We start from the raw sequence: 19,242 nt of genomic DNA, 5'->3' as shown, positions 1-19,242 counted from the left end.
CATGAACCCGGTCTGGGCGTTTCAAGCGCTACCAGACCTTAGGGACAATGATATCTGCAAACACTGTGGGGCGAGAGGGACCCTCGACCACATAATTTGGGAGTGCCCACAATCTCCAGGGATAGGGCAAAATATTACAAGTAGAGAAGCCTGGGATACCCTGCTGCGAAGCGCGGACCCTGCGATCCAGCACCGCACCGTCCATCTGGCGGAAGAGGCCGCAACAAGCCAAGGGCTACCTGCCAGACTCTAATCCGCGGGCGCACGACTCCCCGTTTCCGATGCAATTAAAAGTTGTACAACCAACCAACTAACTGATCGGCTAGGCTCGCTCCTGTTTAGATTCCGACCACTGGATCTGTCGACCGTTAGGAGCGGGGGCTGATTTACACATATCCCTGACAGTTTTTGTGACGTGATCGTAGCGTAGTTCAGCCCCATGCAGTCCTCGCACGCCTATAGTATACACTGTATCCAGACCTTGTTCACCACTAGCGGCCTGAGAAACCGTTACTCGCCCCACTTCAAACGGTATACCGTCCTCGACTGGTCGTAATGCCATAAATGTTTTTCTGCGTTTTATTCTGCTGGCAAGTCCGCCCAGTGTATTTATAGTTTCCCCTGCAGGTAAGCAGACGACGCGCCTCGAAGTATACGTTATGAATAACAATGAAAAAAAAAAAAAAAGAAAAAAAAAGAAACCGTGACCACGGTAGCAGGTTCAACGGCTAACATTTCGGTGCGCACGAGCAACTGAGTCTCTCACTCAGCATGGAGCGTATGTTAGCTAGGGCGAAGATATTACAGCACTGGGCTGACGTAAGGGCAAATAGACGCGTAGACTAATGGTGAAGACGTAGACAGAGCACCATTAGGTCATAGCGCCAGCATTTGTCTTTGCTTCTTTTTCTCGACCTGACCCCCCCCCTCCTCCTCCTCCTCCTCTATCGCTTACTGCCCTTTATATTCTCGCTTGTTTGGAACCAGCATATGGAAGTTATAAACTATACCCACTCCGTGTTCCTAAGCTGTCTGCTCTTCTCAAGTTTACCGCAATCGCAATATGCAGCTGTCGGCCATCTTGATTGAACACAATTTGCAAGTCGATCTGCGATGGCAAATTCCATGTAGACCAGTATACGAGCGCAAAAGTCACGTGCGCAAAACGACTTTCGCGCAAGCTCCCCTCAACATACACAGTCGTTTACCTTATTTGCTTCACCCCCCATACTTTTCTTTGGTTCTAAAAAAAATGTTTATGAAGACTGTTTGCTTTACGGAATGCCGTATACAATTAACAAAATCACAACAGTCATCAGCTATGGCAATAGCTCGCGTCCCACGAGAAATTCGTGGGGTAAAAATGGCTGATGAGCGCACACTGAACAAGTTTCACAGCGTCATAGCACGAGGAAGAATGTGCACCCGCGCGGCTTTTGCCACGTGCATATGGAACAGTTGCACATAAGTTGCCAGGATACTAGTCGGCCTGCCCGATCAATGAGGTGAAAGCGCATGAGGAGGGCAATGCGCTTGTTCTCACTTTACACCACACAGCACCACTCTAGCACCCTAGACAAGCATGACAGCCACTGCATTTTGCTACTCCGTGCTCTTATTACCTCATATATCCTCATTAGCATAAAATATGACATGACCACGGGGATCAAACAAGAGCTGAAAGCCAAGGAATTAGTGATTGCAGGTGAGTGTATGTACATAACGAGGACCTGCAATCTAGGAGCCATTAAAGCTCTTGCGGCATACCCTCAGGGCAGAGCTTATTATGTGTCTGCAAATTTTCAACATCCTGTTGGGCATTTGATTTCGGCAAAGGCCTGGCAAAGCTCGTTGGGTCACACATACTAGACTGGCCAGTTCGGGGAACTGGCTATGCTGTTGTGCAGAAGCACGTGGTCACCCGATACCTCACGAGAATGGTTTGGTTTATGGGGTTTAACGTCCCAAAGCAACTCAGGCTATGAGAGACACCGTAGTGGACGACTCCGGAAATTTCTACCACCTGGGGTTCTTTAATGTGCACTGACATCTCACAGCACACGGACGCTTTGCTTTTCGCCTCCTTCGAAAAGCGGCCGTCGAGGCCGGGCTGATCCCGCATCCTAGGGCACAGTAGTCAAGCTCCCTAACCATTGCACTACCACGGCGAGGCACCTCACGTAAATGTAATGCAGCTAGGCCATGTAAGCCATGAAGAGTTTTCAAGAACATGCTATCCACATTCTCCTTCTGGTGCGCAATTCTCCTTAGAAAAATCTAGGAGGCTTCACTGCAAGCAGTTTTGGCAAAAGAAATATCTGAGGAGACAGACGGCGTGGTCACTTTTACTGCTTGATCGAGTCCTCAACAACGTCGTGAGGGAAGTTGGAAGTTAAAGAAGGAAGAGGCGCCGTAGTGAATGGTGCTGGAAGAATTTCAACCTCATAGGTTAATCTTAAGGTGCACAGACAGCACGGCACACGCGAGTCTTTAGCGCTTTGCTCATTGGTGATTGGATGGGCAGAAAGATGCAGCACCTGCCTCACTCAAGGTGAACATCTTGACTACACCTCGAAGGAATGGAATTTAGCTTTGAGGAAAGAAAAGGCTCCGCGAGCCGCAACTTGTTGGACACCTCAACTGCGCCGAAGGGAAAGAATGGTAGGATGGGAGTGAAAAAATAGTACCAAGGGGTGCCACAGTGGAAAGCTCCAGAATGATTTCAACCACCACGGCATCTACGCACTGACAGTGCACTGCACAGGGTACTTTTTACCTTTCGTCATAACAAAAATTGCATTCTTCTCATGTCACACAGTACTGTGAAAGTGTGGTGCTAACTAAACCGTATCTTTTTATGTCTTCTTCAATGAACAGTAACATTTTCTTAAAATTTTACCTTTCTATACCCATTTTCAACTGAGAGTGCCTGCACAACTGCGTGTCTGCAGGTACTGTAGGTAGCAAAATGATGTATACCACTGGTGATTGTGCTCATGGCTCACTGCTTTTGTCAGTCACTTCTGTCAAGCAGGAGGGTCGGGTACTGCAGCGTATATACCGACATGCCTCGATAAATATGGCTGCCTCATAACCTAGCATAACAGTAGGCGCTGCCAGAAAATGGTGCAGCAATGCAGTTTCCATGCCCGAAAGTACAATAAAGCCCATACCCACTGTTGGAAAAGGGATTGACAATATCATTACATAATACTCAATGTTCTACAGCATGCGGTGCTGTGCCACTGCTGCTCCCACAGGAGGATGACCAACCCTACTGCTTCGCAGGTGCTGGTGAACATCTACAACCGGGTAGGCCAAGTCTACTATGGCTTCCAGCAGCCACCCATCCACAAGAACCGACGGCCGGGCAAGCCACGCAATCCACACAATGCCGAACTCTGCCAGGCCTGCAAGGACGGCGTCTGCTCCGAGCGGAGATGACTTCATCACCGCGTGACAGAGGACGCGCCAGCAGCGGGTGTTTCTGCACAGCCAGCACCTCTAGTACGCCAAGGATAGTTACTTGAGGAGCGCCTGACAGCTAGCGCCAACCATTTTGACCACAGCCACAGTGGCAACAATCTGTCCTACAAGCTGACCTGACACAGACTATCCGAAGTGGACGAGCTCACAGCTGTCAGATCTGCAGTTGCCATGTGCTTGGTGGTTCTTTCCTCAAATGCTTTGCTATCGTGTGCACCAAAGTCTTCCACTGTGACCAACCGCCTAAACCTGTTGCCTTCCTCTGACAGGGGACAAAAAAAAAAAAAAAAAATGAAGACAGACGCCAGATATAGAGTGCACGCGCCCTGGTACAAGACTCGCGTGACTGATATAGGCTGTAGCCAAACAAAATCTATATTGAGCTGCCATCACGAGTACGCTACTCTGTAAAAATTTTGGTGTTGGTATGTAAATACTGTGGACGAGATTAAACAGGCGGAATTGTCTGCCTATTTGTTTACTGCTAAATGCACCTGATTTGTTTGTACGGAGTTAAACTATCCAAGTGAACGGATGGCTTCTTTCATGTGCTCAAGTGGCATTGCTTCTGCATGCATTAACGAAGAAGAAATGACCACTTTACATACATCTGGACAACAGCCCCTTTTCTAAAATGGGTTTGTTCTTAGCAGGCATGAACATTACCAATGCAGAAAATATGGCAACACCTATGTTGCAAGCAAGAACAGAATTTATAATTTTGGTTAAAAATTTGTGCTCAAAAAGAATTCTTTCCAGAATTATATATTTTTGCTGCAAGCACAGTCTCATCAAAATTAACAACCTGCTTGCATTGCAAGTGTATAAAAGCTTTTAAATAACTTCCAAGCTGCAATTCACAACTGATTTCTCTGACAGTGGATGGCTCCAATATTTTCCATTATTGCATCAGTTGATAAATTCACTGTTCATGTGCTTCGTTTGTAACATTTAAAAAATATATCAGAAACTAGCCATGAAATACATAAGACAAATTACTTCCTCTGGGAAATGCATTTCACGTTTACATTCCACAAAACTGAGATAAAGTGATATCTCCCACTTCAAACTCAGCATGTTCTTTCATGTTGCTAGCTGTTGATATCTGGGTCAGGTCCTTACTTTCGAGAGGTGGGAGACTGTGCTGCTCAATTCCGATCTACAAGTACATCTCTGGGCCCTTGAGCGAGCCAGAAAAGTCGCTGAGAGCCAGGGGCTCATGGTCACCTACGGTGACCAAGAACCCACCATCTGCCAACACTCTGCTTTAATGATTGAAGTCTTCCATGTATCCATTTCTGCCATCAGACGTCAGGAAAAGAAAAGCAAGTTCAACAAAATTTGCATCTGAAGTTAGGAATCAATCAAAAGCATAGTAAATATATATATTCTAAACTATAAGTTACTGGGTACTATAAGCTGCTCTCTTGAACCTTATTGCCTCTGCTTATTTGCTACATTTTGAATTATGGGGTCAAGCTAAGTGAGGAATAAATTTAACTACGCAGATGCATATTTTCAGACCTTAGATGCAAATGAGACTGACAAAATATCTCGGAAGTTAAACTTTACATAACAGGTCAATGACATATACAACATGCAGTTAATGCCATACAAACACTGCTTTAAGAAAAAGGGTATAAACCTAAATAGCAGATATGCATGTCTCAGGCAAAAAAAAAAAAAAAATGTTATGAGTGATATAAAAGAAAAAGCCATTCTCATTCATGCCAAGCTCCTCCTTTGGCACAAATACCGAGAAAAAAAATATTAAGCCATAGATTAGGCCTCCCACTAGTGACACCAGTGCTCACCCCCAACATTAACCAAAATGCACTTTTCTTTTCTAAAACAGCATGTCCAATAGAATTAGATGTTAAGCCCACTCTTCATTTGCTTGATCATAAAAATCATAGTACATCACAGAACTGAAGGCTTGCATAAAAATCTGGTGCATTAATGATCCTGCCATTAGAGCTTGCAGTAAACACTCTCGTATGCTCACAACGTGGTAGAACATTTCTTTTGCATAACAATGAGTGAACAATGTGTAGACTTATTGCAACCATGTTAGAATATTTTTTTACCATTTGCTTACTTGCTCAGCATTTCCATTGCCATAATAGAATAAACATGTTATGTATTTCTTTCTCATGCATCAATTCTGCACTAACGCTACTGCAAATATATTAGAAAAGTAAAACTAAGTGAAGCAATCATTTCTTTGCAGCAAATTCCACGAGAAGTCTTCGGGTGCTCTTTCCAAAGTACCCAGGACACATGTTTATCTTCCTGTGAATTACATGTTACCACAAAGTTCAGTGAAATTGGAATGCATTGATGCAGTAGCAGTAACTTGAATGTGTACCAATTTATTCTTGAGAAGGTACACCTCCACATGACTACGTGCCTGCATGCCTCATCCTCTTACCGCTTGCAAACTTTATTGTGAACCATTCTACATGAAAGCCTCGTTTATTGCTCAGTTCAAGTGTAGAGTTAACACCTAACCTTAAGTAACGCACCTTGTATGCATTTAGTTACTTAAAATGTTTAGCAATGTGTATAGTGTTTGCACACGTGTGCGTCAGCAATCTCAAATGTTTCTTTGTTCCCGACTGTTTACTTCAGCTGTGATGCACACTTTTGCCTTGTTTTATCATAACAGTGTTGCTTGCCTTTTGTTGTTCTTTTAAGCTTGAGTTTGTTGGACACTGCGTTTTCAAGTTACGTGCACAATAGCATCCTTGTGCATGCTTAAAATGTACATAAACTGCCTTGTGCAATAAACTAATTTTGTCATGTTATGCATCCACTATGTATCACTTAATTTGCTGCCAACCGAAACAAGCTGGTCAAGTATTCAGTTTCAAAGGTGCTCTATGGCAGGATAGAACACAAAGCTGAACTTTATTGCAGTCTGCTGCCATACAAAGAAAGTTGTGTAGCCTTTAATTCATTGACACTAATAATGAAGTGCTAGCAGTGAAGCTTTTCTCAATGGTTTGTTGGCAGGCCAAATTTCAAACGGTCAGTCTAACCTGTTGCTGAAGGATGATCAAGAGAGATTACTCACAGATAACAGCCTCAGCAAACTACTGCAGGCAGTAAGCTGAAGCAGAATAGAGTACTTTTTTACACCAAAGAAGGCCTTTAATGCTGAACCTGATATATAAGAAACCAGAAAAAAGAAAGCACAACAAGAAACAAGCAAGCGCATAGTATTATTGCATACAACTGCTCTCAAAGAAGAGCCCCCATCCCCCTCACACACACCCATTAATGTCTTAGTCAAGACTTAACGAAAAAGCGCACCACAGAAGCGAGGAACCATACCTATGAAATGCACTCGGCTGTCCACAAAACGTCGGCACTGAAGCGTGTTGGTGGGGCCGAAAAAGAAATGCTTCCAGAAACAAATGCCATGTCTATAATTACACAGAAATGGCATCTAAGTGTCTTGTCCAGTCGGCAATTCAGCATGTTGACTGGCCTCCTTGAGAAGATGACGCCGAGTTGGGGATGCTTCTTCTTCTACTCTTTCCACAAGATCACACACTCCAGCAAATCATCTTTGTCAAACACACACTCAAAACTGCATTCAGACACAATCCTCAGTTTTTTCCCACCGGATCAGGCCCACAACACCATGTAGTCAAGTTTGGCTTGTTTCACCGATGAACTGTACACTCATGTCACTTCACTTTCTTCAGCTGTGTTAAACCCAGTGAAGACCAAAAACACAACGATGAAAACCTAATGAGAGAAAATACTATAAAACAGCATGGTGTACCACTACTTTGGGTTGGCCGCAATGCCATCATGAAGGTTGTTCGGCTGCTGCTGCTGTAGCTGCAGAGGGTCAGGATCGGCGCCCTGCAAAGTAAAATGCTCAGTGCCTCTGACACCAATAGTCCGAGTCAAGTGCTATGGTGGCATCAAACCTCATTTTCATGCACGCAGGCCAATATGCAACAATTTAAAACAAAGCTGCACTGCCCAAGAGCTAGAGGATGGCAATGCATCTGAAACTAACACAGTGGCACCCTCAACGCTAGCCCACTCACTCCCTTTCACATAAATGCGCTCACATGAGCAGCCCCTCTTACTATGTAGACGCACTGCTCCTAGGCACAACCATCAAGGTTTAGACAGCCGTTATGCTTGAGCAAACAAATTTCAAATATTAGTGCATTAGCTATAATAAGTGGCAACAAGATAACACCCATCCCAGATTTGCATCTCCCACCTGTGCATGCCGCCTTGCCTAGCTAGATCACATGTATGACTATGATTCTTGCTGACAGAGTGCTTAAGGCAGATCGAAAACCTATACATCTTTATGCGGGTGAAAGGAATGACGAAATATTAACAAATCCTTACGTGACTTTTGCTGCCATCTGAAACAATTTATACCCAGTCTATGATTACGAAGAGTTTACAGAAGTGTCTTCTTTACCTTATAAGGAAAAATGCTTATTCAAACTGCTTGTACCACTTCTATTTTAGAACCAACACACATAACCAAGACACCTAACCGCATCTAATGTCCCAACACAAGCTAAAAGAAGCATGTAAGAGATAGCACACGGACAATTAGTTATTCTGCAAAGTAGCAACCAGAAAATACTGCTCAAGCATTTCAGCAGTGCACAGGAAGTCAAGGAAGTAAAAGAAGTTGGCGATGCAATGAAAGGCAATGCATTAAAATATGCAAAAACCAAACAATAGTGAAAGGGATTGCTTCATAATCTACTTGATTGAGGTTACAGCAAAACGATTGCTTTGCAGCACTTCTCATGCAGAAGGAAGACATGTAGCAACTGGCCCAGATCAGGCATGTGCCGGAAGAGTCACCTAGCATCCCTGAAGCGAAAACACAGGTGGAAAGGGAGTGATCTCCAGCAATCTCAGCCAGCCATGTCAGAGTTGGGAAGGGCAGACCAAAAACAACAGAAAGGAAAGTGCCAAACTAGAGGGAAGCAATATCAAAGCTACAGACTTCATAGCAGATTTCACATAAACACACAAAAAATGGAAATGTTAAACTTCAGTAAAAGGAAGGTCATGCCATCTGCCTCTGTGAAGTGCAGAGGGCATGATTGAAGAAACCAGCAGCATGACAGAAACAAGGCTTGACGACTCGCTCAGCACCGTACGAAACAAAGAGTGAAACCAACACCATGTGGAAGCAAGCAGCAAGCGGGAAGACATATTGCCAGAACATTGCCGTGCCAGTGGAAGCCATGAGCTTCGTCACCTGGTCATCAAAATCGGCAGCATCTGGCATTGGCTTTCCTCGTCCCAAGTCTCCAACTGCACCGAATGGACCGTCATCCTCTTGGTCCTCTGCTGCATCATCATCCTTGACCACTGTTTTAGTCAAGCAAACACCCGACAATGAGTACCACACCCTGAACTCCTTAGCTCAGCTGACCCTCCTTGCTGAGTGATGCCTCACAGGCAAATGGTGTCCAAGGCACACAGGATGGACATCGATGAAAACAAATTGCACAGGCAAGCCTTAAAACAAAAAGCAGACTGAACCTGCCTTACACACAGATCAATTCCACCTTTACAATTTGCTCAAGGTACGGCCAGTTACTTGCATCAATGATGCAGTTGCAATCCAGTGTTAACATCTTAACACCAGCAACATGCACGCATTCACACGTGCAACTCTGCGGTGACCGGAAGCCTTTCAAAAACAAATGGACTAAATATGCGGCTAGAACTGTTCAAGCTATTTCGATAACGGAACCCAGAGCAGAATTGTGAAGGAAAAACCATCTGCGCTTCTCTATCTAGACTAAATCATTCAATGCGTAATTACCTGCTTGCATCTAGCTGGTGTTTATCAGTATCAGCTGCCATGCAGACATGGAATATATAGCGGTGATTTGTGACCACAATTTTTTTTTAGCATAAAAGACTAACGCACCTGAGTGCATTATTAAAAAAAAAAACTGATACAAAGCAACACAATGGCACTCCCTGAGAGCTTGTAGTACCATGGTGCCCCACAAAAAAGAAATGAGATAGGAAAATTGTTCTTCAAGAACCAAGACTAGTGCATAGCCAGGCAAACTCTAGAAATGAAGCTCTTGAGCAAAACTTTCAACTATAATAATAATGAAACTATCAATTTCAATAAAAAAGAATATATTGACAAACTGCAATGCTCCTTTGACATTAACAATGCATACATATTTTTTGCATCTTTAGTTTGGTTTGGTTTGGTTTGTGGGGTTTAACGTCCCAAAGCAACTCAGGCTATGAGAGACGCCGTAGTGGAGGACTCCGGAAATTTCGACCACCTGGGGTTCTTTAACGTGCACTGACATCGCACAGCACACGGGCGCCTTGCTTTTCGCCTCCATCGAAAAGCTGCCGCCGAGGCCGGGATTCGATCCCGCGTCCTTGGGAACAGTAGTCGAGCGCCGTAACCACTGCGCCACAAAGAAATCTGAACACCTATGCTTCAGTGATGCCTGCTACTCGGATCAATTGAAGTGGCTGTTAAAACAGATCATCTTTCTGCTAGTACCACTTGGGGCAAAGTAAAATTGGTATTTAGACTAATTTTTCTGTTTAATCTGCTGCTGCAGCTGAAAATAGAAAGGTACATTTTTAACACTGTGCTCATAACAGCCACAGCAACATTTATTAGAATTCTGGGAGAGACAACAGCAGCCTAGTCATACACCTTTATGTGCTACTACATCATCTGCTGCAAAAATTCAGAGCATGCCAGCACAGCACAAATTATCCCCCGTAACCTCCACTTCTTTGTTGACAGTAACTGATGCTTTTATTGTCATACTGGCAGCATGCTCTACCCTCATTCTGCCAAATGACTGAAGAGCTAAAAAAGCTTTTGCTGGAACTTCATCTCTGAAATGCATTTGATTTGCCAAAAGAGTTACTTGCTATGTTCTCTTAAGACATGCACAGAAATGCTTTTATGGCGAAAGACTTCCTTAGCTCATGTGCCCTGTGTACAGAAAGTGTGATCAACAAGCGGCCATCTGTCGTCTCCACCGGGAACAGAACCACACCCCTTCTTCGATCCCCAGCCAAGCGCTCAAGCCACTACGCCATGCCCGGCTCGTAAGAAACAGATCGCAATTCTCCTTGTCTAGCCTGCCATCTCCGTTACAACATAGGGGGCGCCAAAATACATTCATGCGCCGCTCTAGAGAGTTCCGGCAGATGCGTGCTCCACTGCCGCCACCACATTGCGGAGAGGAGGAAAGGAGGCTCCTAGGTGCGCACGCCACAGCGGAGAGGGAAGAAGTAAGGAAACCCTGTGCATGTGCTGGTCACCGCACCAGCTGCACTTAATCCCAGGAGATCGAGTGACGGGCGCATGGTATTCGAATCAATTGCATTTGATGTGCATAACTATAAGGCAGCGCACTGTCTGCATCATGTCTAATGTGATGGATTCTAATTCTAATTTGGGGCCAAGTGCACTGACGATTCTGCGGAGATGTCGCGCCATTTCTGGTGATCCTACAATTGTTACAGATAAAAGAAATCAATAAACTAAACATTGAAACCGATGTTGTGTATTATATCAACACAGCTATCGCTCATCATTCGGTACTGCAGCGTTGAACGACTGAGTCTCAAAAAAGAACCCAGCGTACTAAAAACAAAAAAAGTTTCACAACCTCTTTTTTTTTTTTCTTTTTCGAACAGTTTGCTTACCCCCAGAAAGCAATTTCTCGGCTCAAATAAGTTTGGAAAGAAGCCTCAATATTAATTTCTTTTCGTATCTCTGAGACTTCTCCACTGTTTGGCCATTAAGAGAAGAAAAGAGGCTAGGCAAGGCTTCTCAGGAGAAAGTGTTGCGAATTTCGCAGAGAACAGTGACCAATAACTAGTTCCAGCTATAAAAGAGTATAGACACCTAACATTTAGCCGCATGCTTTATCCTTTGTAATAATGCGTAAGGCATTACATATACGAATCAACATGAGCTATTTGCCTAAAATTATTAAATAATTTATAACCAAATTTCTTTTTTCACCTGCTTTGATTTCGGCTTAAACAGCTGTGACGTCAAAATGGAGTCTAGATTACATGAGAGGTGCAAAAACTGCGACGCTCCTTCGCCATTTTAACTCACAATTCCTGGAGAATAGGAATCGCAAGTCAAGCAATTTTTCATCCCTCATGTGACCTAGACTCCATTTGACATCATATTCATTGCTCGGCAGCCAAAACCAAAATTGCTTAGAAAATAAAATTAAATTATAAAATATTTAGCAGCACCTAGCGGCAGAAACCAGGCGGTCATCCATGTGCAGTAACGTCTTTTGTATCATTAGCAAAAAAAGTTCACCCAAAATTTGAAGTATTTGATCCACTAAATAAATAGAGAAATGTTTCCAGAATTATTCAGTGAAGAAGTACTTTTTCAAGAGCTGTTTCTGTAACTCTGATATAGCAACACTCCTATCTAAGACAGGTGCAAAGACTAGACAACTACCATGGCAGTGAAGCTAGCAGCTCAGAAAGTGCAGGATGAGTATGTAGACAGCCAACACTAAAAGAATTAACAAAAGCACTTTCATCTGCTGTTCACCAGGCATGAGCAACAGTAAATGTGTGCCCAGTTTTGAATCAAAGTTTTGTAACTGGTACCTTGCAAAGAGAGAAAGGCAATGGTGGCTGTCGAACAATGAACTCACCAGCATTGGCATAATCCAAGTCGTCATCACCCCCTCCTCCAGGACCCAGCTGGTTCGGGCGGCCCAGTTTGGCCCGCGGTAGTTTTGCATTGCCAAGTGGGACCTCTTGCGCATTGTTAGCCTTGGCTGGCGGTGCTTTCTGGTTGAGACCATCTCCCACTTCATTCTCTTCCTCGGGAGCAGCCTGCACATCCTTCTTGTTGGCTGCTGCCCCGTGAGTGTCTGCAGCCTTAGCCGGAGCCACAGCTGCTTTTTCTAGGCCAACTGCTTCATTCCCCTGGAAGCAGAAAAACAAACAGGAATGGTCATTTCAGTCAGACGGTACCATTATGCCATCTGTACTGAGGACCACCTAACCCCACAACGACAACAATCTATTCTATGTTCTAGCCAGTGAACACTTTTTGAGCTGTTTGCAGACCTAAAAGATAGCTTGCACGCAAAATTTACTGCAACGAGACTGTATGGAAAGAATGGAAAAAGGTTGATTGGGCATAGATGAAATGCACAATTAATGTTTTGAAACATGGGAACTTTTGGAAGATTTGCACAGATATTGAATGTCACAATGCAGAGGAAAATATTACAGCACCTGGCATCTGATTATTTCCCAGAGAAAACTTGACTTCTGTTGCCCTATGATAAAATAATTATTCACACCAATAGAGTGATGGTTGGTTGGTTTGGTTGGTTTGTGGGGTTTAACGTCCCAAAGCAACTCAGGCTATGAGAGACGCCGTAGTGGAGGACTCCGGAAATTTCGACCACCTGGGGTTCTTTAACGTGCACTGACATCGCACAGCACACGGGCGCTTTTGCTTTTCGCCTCCACCGAAAAGCGGCCGCCGAGGCCGGGATTCGATCCCGCGTCCTTGGGAACAGTAGTCGAGCGCCGTAACCACTGCGCCACCCCGGCGGGGTAATAGAGAGTGATGAAAACAATAATTAAATCTGTTGTCGTGAGTGCAACCATTTGGCATATCTTGCAAGGCATAAAAAACCCAAGTGTTGCATGCTTAGTTGAAGTAACTAACCTAGAAGAATGCACAAGTTTGTAGCAAAACCTGGTATAGTTATCAGCTGAGAAAATGACCTCTGGGAAGCATATCTGGCACATTATATAGCATTTGTACTCGAGTTTGGACCACTCACTATGCCTCGTGAAATATGACATACTTGAATCAATACAATCATGAACATAATGTGCATAGCGTAAAACCTTTCAAGAAATGAAAATGTCAGTCCTCAATACAGCGTGACCTCTGAGAGCCTTCCTCACACAGGTATCATCCCAAAGAAGAGAAGCAGCATGAAAAACAAGGCATGAAAATATTTCCACTAAGGTTAAAGAAAGTGAACGACACTGATCTGAATTGCCTATCGTTATCCAAAATAAATTCTCTACCTGGGTTATGCCGCCTCATAAATAAAAAAATAGCCTCCCCACTTTCCCTCTGAACTCATGCACTGGGCAAGAATAAAATTCTGACCAATACCGCACTCCACTCACGAATGAGTCACCAATTAATTGTGCATTTTTTCTTTCTTCTAAGGGTGTGAAAATATTTGAAATTTTGTATACAAATTGACTGTTTGTTGTTTGATTTATATTCATGTTAAAAAAAAACTGATATTTGGAATTTTCCCAATATTTGAAAATTACCGAATGCACCAAAAGTTTTCAATTCACTAAGGTTTTACCATGTGTGCTTCATTGCAATGCTTGGCCGTGCTGATTGTGCAGTGAATCATCTTCAAAACGCAAACGAGCCGTTTTTGTGAAGAGGGCCTTCTTAAAAGTGTGTGCAAAGCGAAGCCAAAGTCTTTTTGAAAGACTCTGGCAAAGTACTTTACGAAATCGGGAAAAAATGCCTTTTCAGTTTCATTCAAATAAAGATAACCATCATGCAAGTGTTCATTAGATAAAGTTACTGTGATGCAAACGATTTTTTGCAATTTCTTCAGGCCCATCAATAATTTGAGCTTGGTGTTATTTTGGGAATTTTTTCTGGTCCCTTGAAGGCCAAATAACGAGTTTACTGTATTCAGCAGCGATATGAAGCACCACCCAGTTTAATGCAGGTTTTTCCTATGTAAAAAAACAGGCATACGAAATCCTGTATAAAATTTACACTGGATTAGGTTAGACATTCCTGTGCAATTCCAGTTTAATTGTTTTTGCAAATGCCATGTGAATTCTGAAACAAACAAGGCGAACTATGTTTGCTTGCTATTTTTCAATTTTCAGTTTCATTTTCACTAATCAGATATTCTATTCGTTTTTGAAAATTTCAGGATTCACACACCCCTATATTTTCCTTTTTTCTCGCTTGATCCTCCTAAGCTTAGGTGAAGTGGAAGAGAGCTATACATGCTGCAGTCTCCTGCTTGGTATGCAACTTGCTTTCACCATGATCTTCGGTGAGCCAATGACAACCCACTAACATCGTGCATGCTTCATGATGTTTAGAAGCAGAATTCAAACGAAGACCAGTGGTGGTGGTCACAGCTAGTTGAGAAACCATACGCAAATTATCAGATAAATTCCGAGGGCTTGTATGCAGCACGCATGTTCAGCGGCATTTGTTCTGTGCAATGAGAAGATTTGATTAGAACTTCTTTACCTCCTTTTCAGAGACTCTTAAAGAAAGAAGTTGGAAGAGGTGCAAGAAGTTGATAAAGATAAAGATATTTTTCTAAATAAATATATTTTTTCTATGAAGAAAAAAAAACCTAACTTGCAGTTATATTGCAAAACCGTAGAGGGTGGCTGCCAGTAACTTTTTTTTTCTTTTTTTTATAAATGTTGCCAATCATGCTGTAAACTGAGAGTGAGAATTCTTAATTACAAAATATACCTACCCTTGATTCAAAGGAAACTCCTCTTAACTTCACTCTATTACATTAAAGAGGCCATGTAAGGGGTATTACTTAAGAGGTAGGAATACAAAAATTCTTTGGTTTTGGTAATATCACTGAAATGGTTAGATAAATAATTAAGTATGATGAAACTTGTCTGCTCTGATATACCAGAAAGTCACACTGATGAAGTAGTATAATAATTGTGCTAAATAATTTCTTTGTGGTAGAAACAAACAAGCTGTTATATATCATTACAAATAAGCTCCCTTAATAGGTAACTCCTTTTCAATTTGTACTAGGCTGGACCTAATGGGTAATACTTCTAGCAACATTCAAACAAAGTGAAAGAGTTATATCGAGCATTCTCAGGTAGAAAAAGTAACGATGAAGTGACAGGAAGAAGTGAGGAAGAATTAGCTCACACTGTCATCATCATAGTAGCACCTGCTAAGAGATAATAATGACACATTCAACTGGCAGAACAGGAGCAGAAGCAACGGGCAGTGAGGAGAATAACAGTATCACAGCAAAAGTGCAACTGCCTGCTCTCCCATTGAAATCTTCCGGAAGCAGGCGCGGGAGCAAAGGTGCATTACGTGATCGGATGGTTAACCTTCCTGGCCTCCTGTGCGGTGAAAATTCTTGCCATGCGCGCCCGGTACGGCGGGGGAGCAAAAATGGCAAACACACGAGCAAAAACAACAGGATACGACGCATTTGTGTCACATGGCTTCCTTCGCACTCCGCCTTTCACACGGGAGCAGCTCCACATGCTGCCAGCATCACCACACTGCACCTGTTCTACCACAGTGTTCCTGTTCACCCATTGGAACACAGCTACGTTAAACGGCATGTTTAGGGTGCTTTTGAGTGTGCCTGCTCTGTCAATAGAATGCACAATAAAGATGTTCAGACCACAGTGACGATGCACAGATATTGACTTTTCCCTTAGAAACCCACTGGTTTACTTGTAGAATTCAACTATTGATGTTTCATTTGTTGCACCAACTATTCGCTCACTTTAAATTTCATATGCTGGAAATGAACTGGTGGTTCATAATGTACCTGCACCTTTATCCCATCCTCCTCGTATGGCACCAAGTACTTTCCCATAGCTGTGCTGCCTTCTTACTCAAAGCCGAGCTACACCTAACACCTCTCAACATCTCCATTACATTTGGCCATCGAGCTTCTTACTGTTACTTAGAGTCCTAGACGGAATCTAGACAGAATGCTGTCGCTGCTGTCAACGCAAGTTTCTTAAAAATCACTACAAGAAGGGAACAAGGCTCACTTCAATCGCAAATGGCCTCTCTAAGCACTGAGAGTCAGCACGATGCCAACTCCAGAACCACAAATTTTGGGCAGAAAATAATGCAAAAATAAATGTTTTAAAATTACAAATGTCCTAACCCTCAATATGCTAGCTATTAACTGCAAAAAATGAGCAGAAGAGCAAGGAAGTGCAAAATTTACCCAAAATGAGAGATGGCCTTTTCCCCTATTCACCTTTTGAAATATATATTGCAAAAAAAAATTATGGCTCCTAAATTTAAAAAAAAAAAAAAAACGTTTTCAACAGAGTGCTATATTTACAGCACTCTGGCATTATATATATATATATATATATATAGGGGGAAATGAGGGTGCTCGTTATAACACATGAAGGAAAGAAACCAACAGTCGGCGAGGCCAAGGAAAAGCGTAGGGGATGTTACTTTATGTCCTTTTTTTTATTGTTTACTTGGATAATCAGTAATGTAATCTTATTAGGGGAAAGATAATTAAACACAAAGTAGCAGAAAAAACAACGTGCCGATGGTGGGAACCGAACCCACGACCTCCGAATATCGCGTCCGGTGCTCTTCCAACCGAGCTACATCGGCCGCTGTCCCCCCTGCTACTTGCTTGGGTACTTGCTGGTGAACACTCTCAAGGTTCGTATACAGATAACATAAATACCCAAGCAAGTAGCAGGGGGGACAGCGGCCGATGTAGCTCAGTTGGAAGAGCACCGGACGCGATATTCGGAGGTCGTGGGTTCGGTTCCCACCATCGGCACGTTGTTTTTTTCTGCTACTTTGTGTTTAATTATCTTCCCCCTAATAAGATTACATTATTGATTATCCAAGTAAACAATAAAAAAAAAGGACATATCCCCTACGCTTTTCCTTGGCCTCGCCGACTGTTGGTTTCTTTCCTTCATATATATATATATATATATATATATATATATATATATATATATATATATATATATATATAGTAACTCAAACACTTTTAGAGCTTTTTATTGGCAGTTCAGGAAAAATAAACATGCAAATGATGTTGTTCCCTGTACCATTTTCAATGCTATGGTTTTTGCGCATCTTGATAAAGTCGCCTGTACGTGCCGAGTACCAACTCTCACCATGCCCCCCGTTGTACATATGAACTTTGCAAGGACTTTGTGCTCTACCACAAGTAAGTGATGGTTATATTTATGCTGAAAAATGCAGCATGTAGGCATTCCTGTGAATGAATTCAAGAGGTCGCTTCTGCATGCAACATGGACCTACTGCCTTGGCTTCGAAATCTACACAGAACATAACTGTTGCTTATCAAAGATCACTGCACTTCTCATTCACCACCAAAGACACTGGTAGCCACTGACTACGCAACCTCTCCTGACCTAGACTGGAATGAAATATGCCAACAGCAGTTCAGAAATCAACCATGGTCTTGCGCTTGCCATCCGCCTTTTTCACATAACCACAACTGAGAAATTTCCTAAACGGAAATTTCCTTTCCATTAAAACGGTATATTGCTGCCCATGCAAATAGAAAAAGCATTTTTGGAATTGGGGATCTCAGTAATGCCACTCTGTGCACCCGAAATTGTAGACTGCCCCACATTGAGGAGTGTGGCGGCTCATGATTAAAGTGTCCGTCGTGGTTAAAGTGCAGCGCCTCCAGCTTTCCCTCTAGGCAATAGCAAGAAACCCTCTGCACTAGGCAAGGTTACTCTCCTTTCATTAGTTGGCACAGAGACAGACAACTATGCGTTATCGGGGTCGAAAGTCGCTAGGACATTTGAGTGGCTGCACAGCGCATAATTTTATTACCGCCCGCTGGCTTGAAGCCAAACTACAGGAGATGAAAGTTGACTTGGCTTCTCCAATATGCACTAGAAAAATTAGAAGTTCATGAACATATTTGCACACACTGCTATTCATGCTTTTTGGAGACCTTTGCCCCTGATAGTAGATGAACATGTTGCAGCAAGGAAGCCTTACCCCAGCGGCTGATGGTTGCAACTTCGCAATGTTGGGAGGAGGTAAGACTGGAGGCACCTGGTTTAAAGCTGGTTGTTCAGCTGGGCCTGCTGCTGGCTGCTGCTCCTGAGACTGGCTAGGCTGGCGATGCACCACAGGAAGGGAACTTGCCTTGGCCACCACCTCAGGCTGGTCCAGACCCAAGGGCCCTTGTTGCCCTTCCTGAACAGGCTGCTGCACTGCTGGTCGTGCCAAAGGCTGTGGTTCTGCGGGCTGCCTCGATGGCCCAGCAGCCACAGCTGGCTGTTGCAAGGCAGCCTGGGGTGCGCCTGGCTGTGACACAGCTAGAGGCACATGGCCTGCTGGCAGAGGCAACTCTTGGGGCAGTGCAGGCTCTCCGTGTCTGGGCTTGTCCAGAGGCGACTCCACTGCTTGAGACAAAGAGTTTGCTGCAGGGGCAAGCAACTCCCCGGGCTGGCTTTGTGTGGAGCTGCTACCCTTCACGGCCTGCTGTGCGGCTGGCTCAATGGGGGGCCCCAAAACCTGTTTGGCAACATCTGGGTTCCTAGCATCGGCAATCGGCTTCACATCATTGTTGGCCTCCATGCCACCAGCCACCTTTCAGTGAGGGGAGAACAAAATGAGGGGAAAAACATAGGTAAGCAGTAAAGGAAATCAGATAAAAGCACAAAAATAACACTGCTTAGAGAAAACAAAAGCAAACAAAAGAAAAGCAATTCAACAATATTCAGATGGCCAAATTAAGTGCGGCAACTGTGTCAAGTGATTGGCAGCTTGGCAGCACAAAATATAGCGTTCATGTATAATATGGCTGAAGTCGCAAGTTTTATAAAAGCCCATCTGAACAAGATGGCACATGAAGAAAAGAATAATGACAATGTTTTAGCTCTTATACAGGAGCTTCATTCACAACAAAGGTG

At 43.4% G+C, this 19,242-nt stretch overlaps 2 protein-coding genes across 8 annotated transcripts in view; one reads left to right on the top strand and one right to left on the bottom strand.

The window, feature by feature from the left end:
- Positions 1–6,297, top strand: part of LOC146197540 (receptor-transporting protein 4-like) — a 63,884-nt gene extending 57,587 nt beyond the window's left edge. Inside the window, exon 4 of the mRNA XM_084599438.1 lies at positions 3,289–6,297. Within this exon, the coding sequence (XP_084455564.1) occupies positions 3,289–3,444 (156 nt within the window). The 3' untranslated portion in view covers positions 3,445–6,297. The remainder of the gene's footprint in view (positions 1–3,288) is intronic.
- A 51-nt stretch (positions 6,298–6,348) lies between these two features.
- Positions 6,349–19,242, bottom strand: part of LOC146197539 (uncharacterized) — a 47,545-nt gene continuing 34,651 nt past the window's right edge. For 6 of the 7 annotated variants that reach the window (XM_084599433.1, XM_084599430.1, XM_084599434.1 and 3 more), the window contains 4 exons: positions 18,323–18,919; positions 12,186–12,462; positions 8,747–8,859; positions 6,349–7,362 (listed from right to left, as the gene is read on the bottom strand). In XM_084599433.1, coding sequence (XP_084455559.1) covers positions 7,282–7,362; positions 8,747–8,859; positions 12,186–12,462; positions 18,323–18,919 — 1,068 coding nt within the window. In that variant the 3' untranslated portion in view covers positions 6,349–7,281. The remainder of the gene's footprint in view (positions 7,363–8,746; positions 8,860–12,185; positions 12,463–18,322; positions 18,920–19,242) is intronic. The other variant, XM_084599437.1, reaches the window with a different exon arrangement.

Source organism: Amblyomma maculatum, chromosome 3 (assembly GCF_055883805.1).
Source record: "Amblyomma maculatum isolate TAMU_Amacu chromosome 3, ASM5588380v1, whole genome shotgun sequence".
NCBI lineage: Eukaryota > Metazoa > Arthropoda > Arachnida > Ixodida > Ixodidae > Amblyomma > Amblyomma maculatum.
Note: the sequence above shows the minus strand (reverse complement) of the source record. Positions and strands in the feature narration are given on the sequence as shown.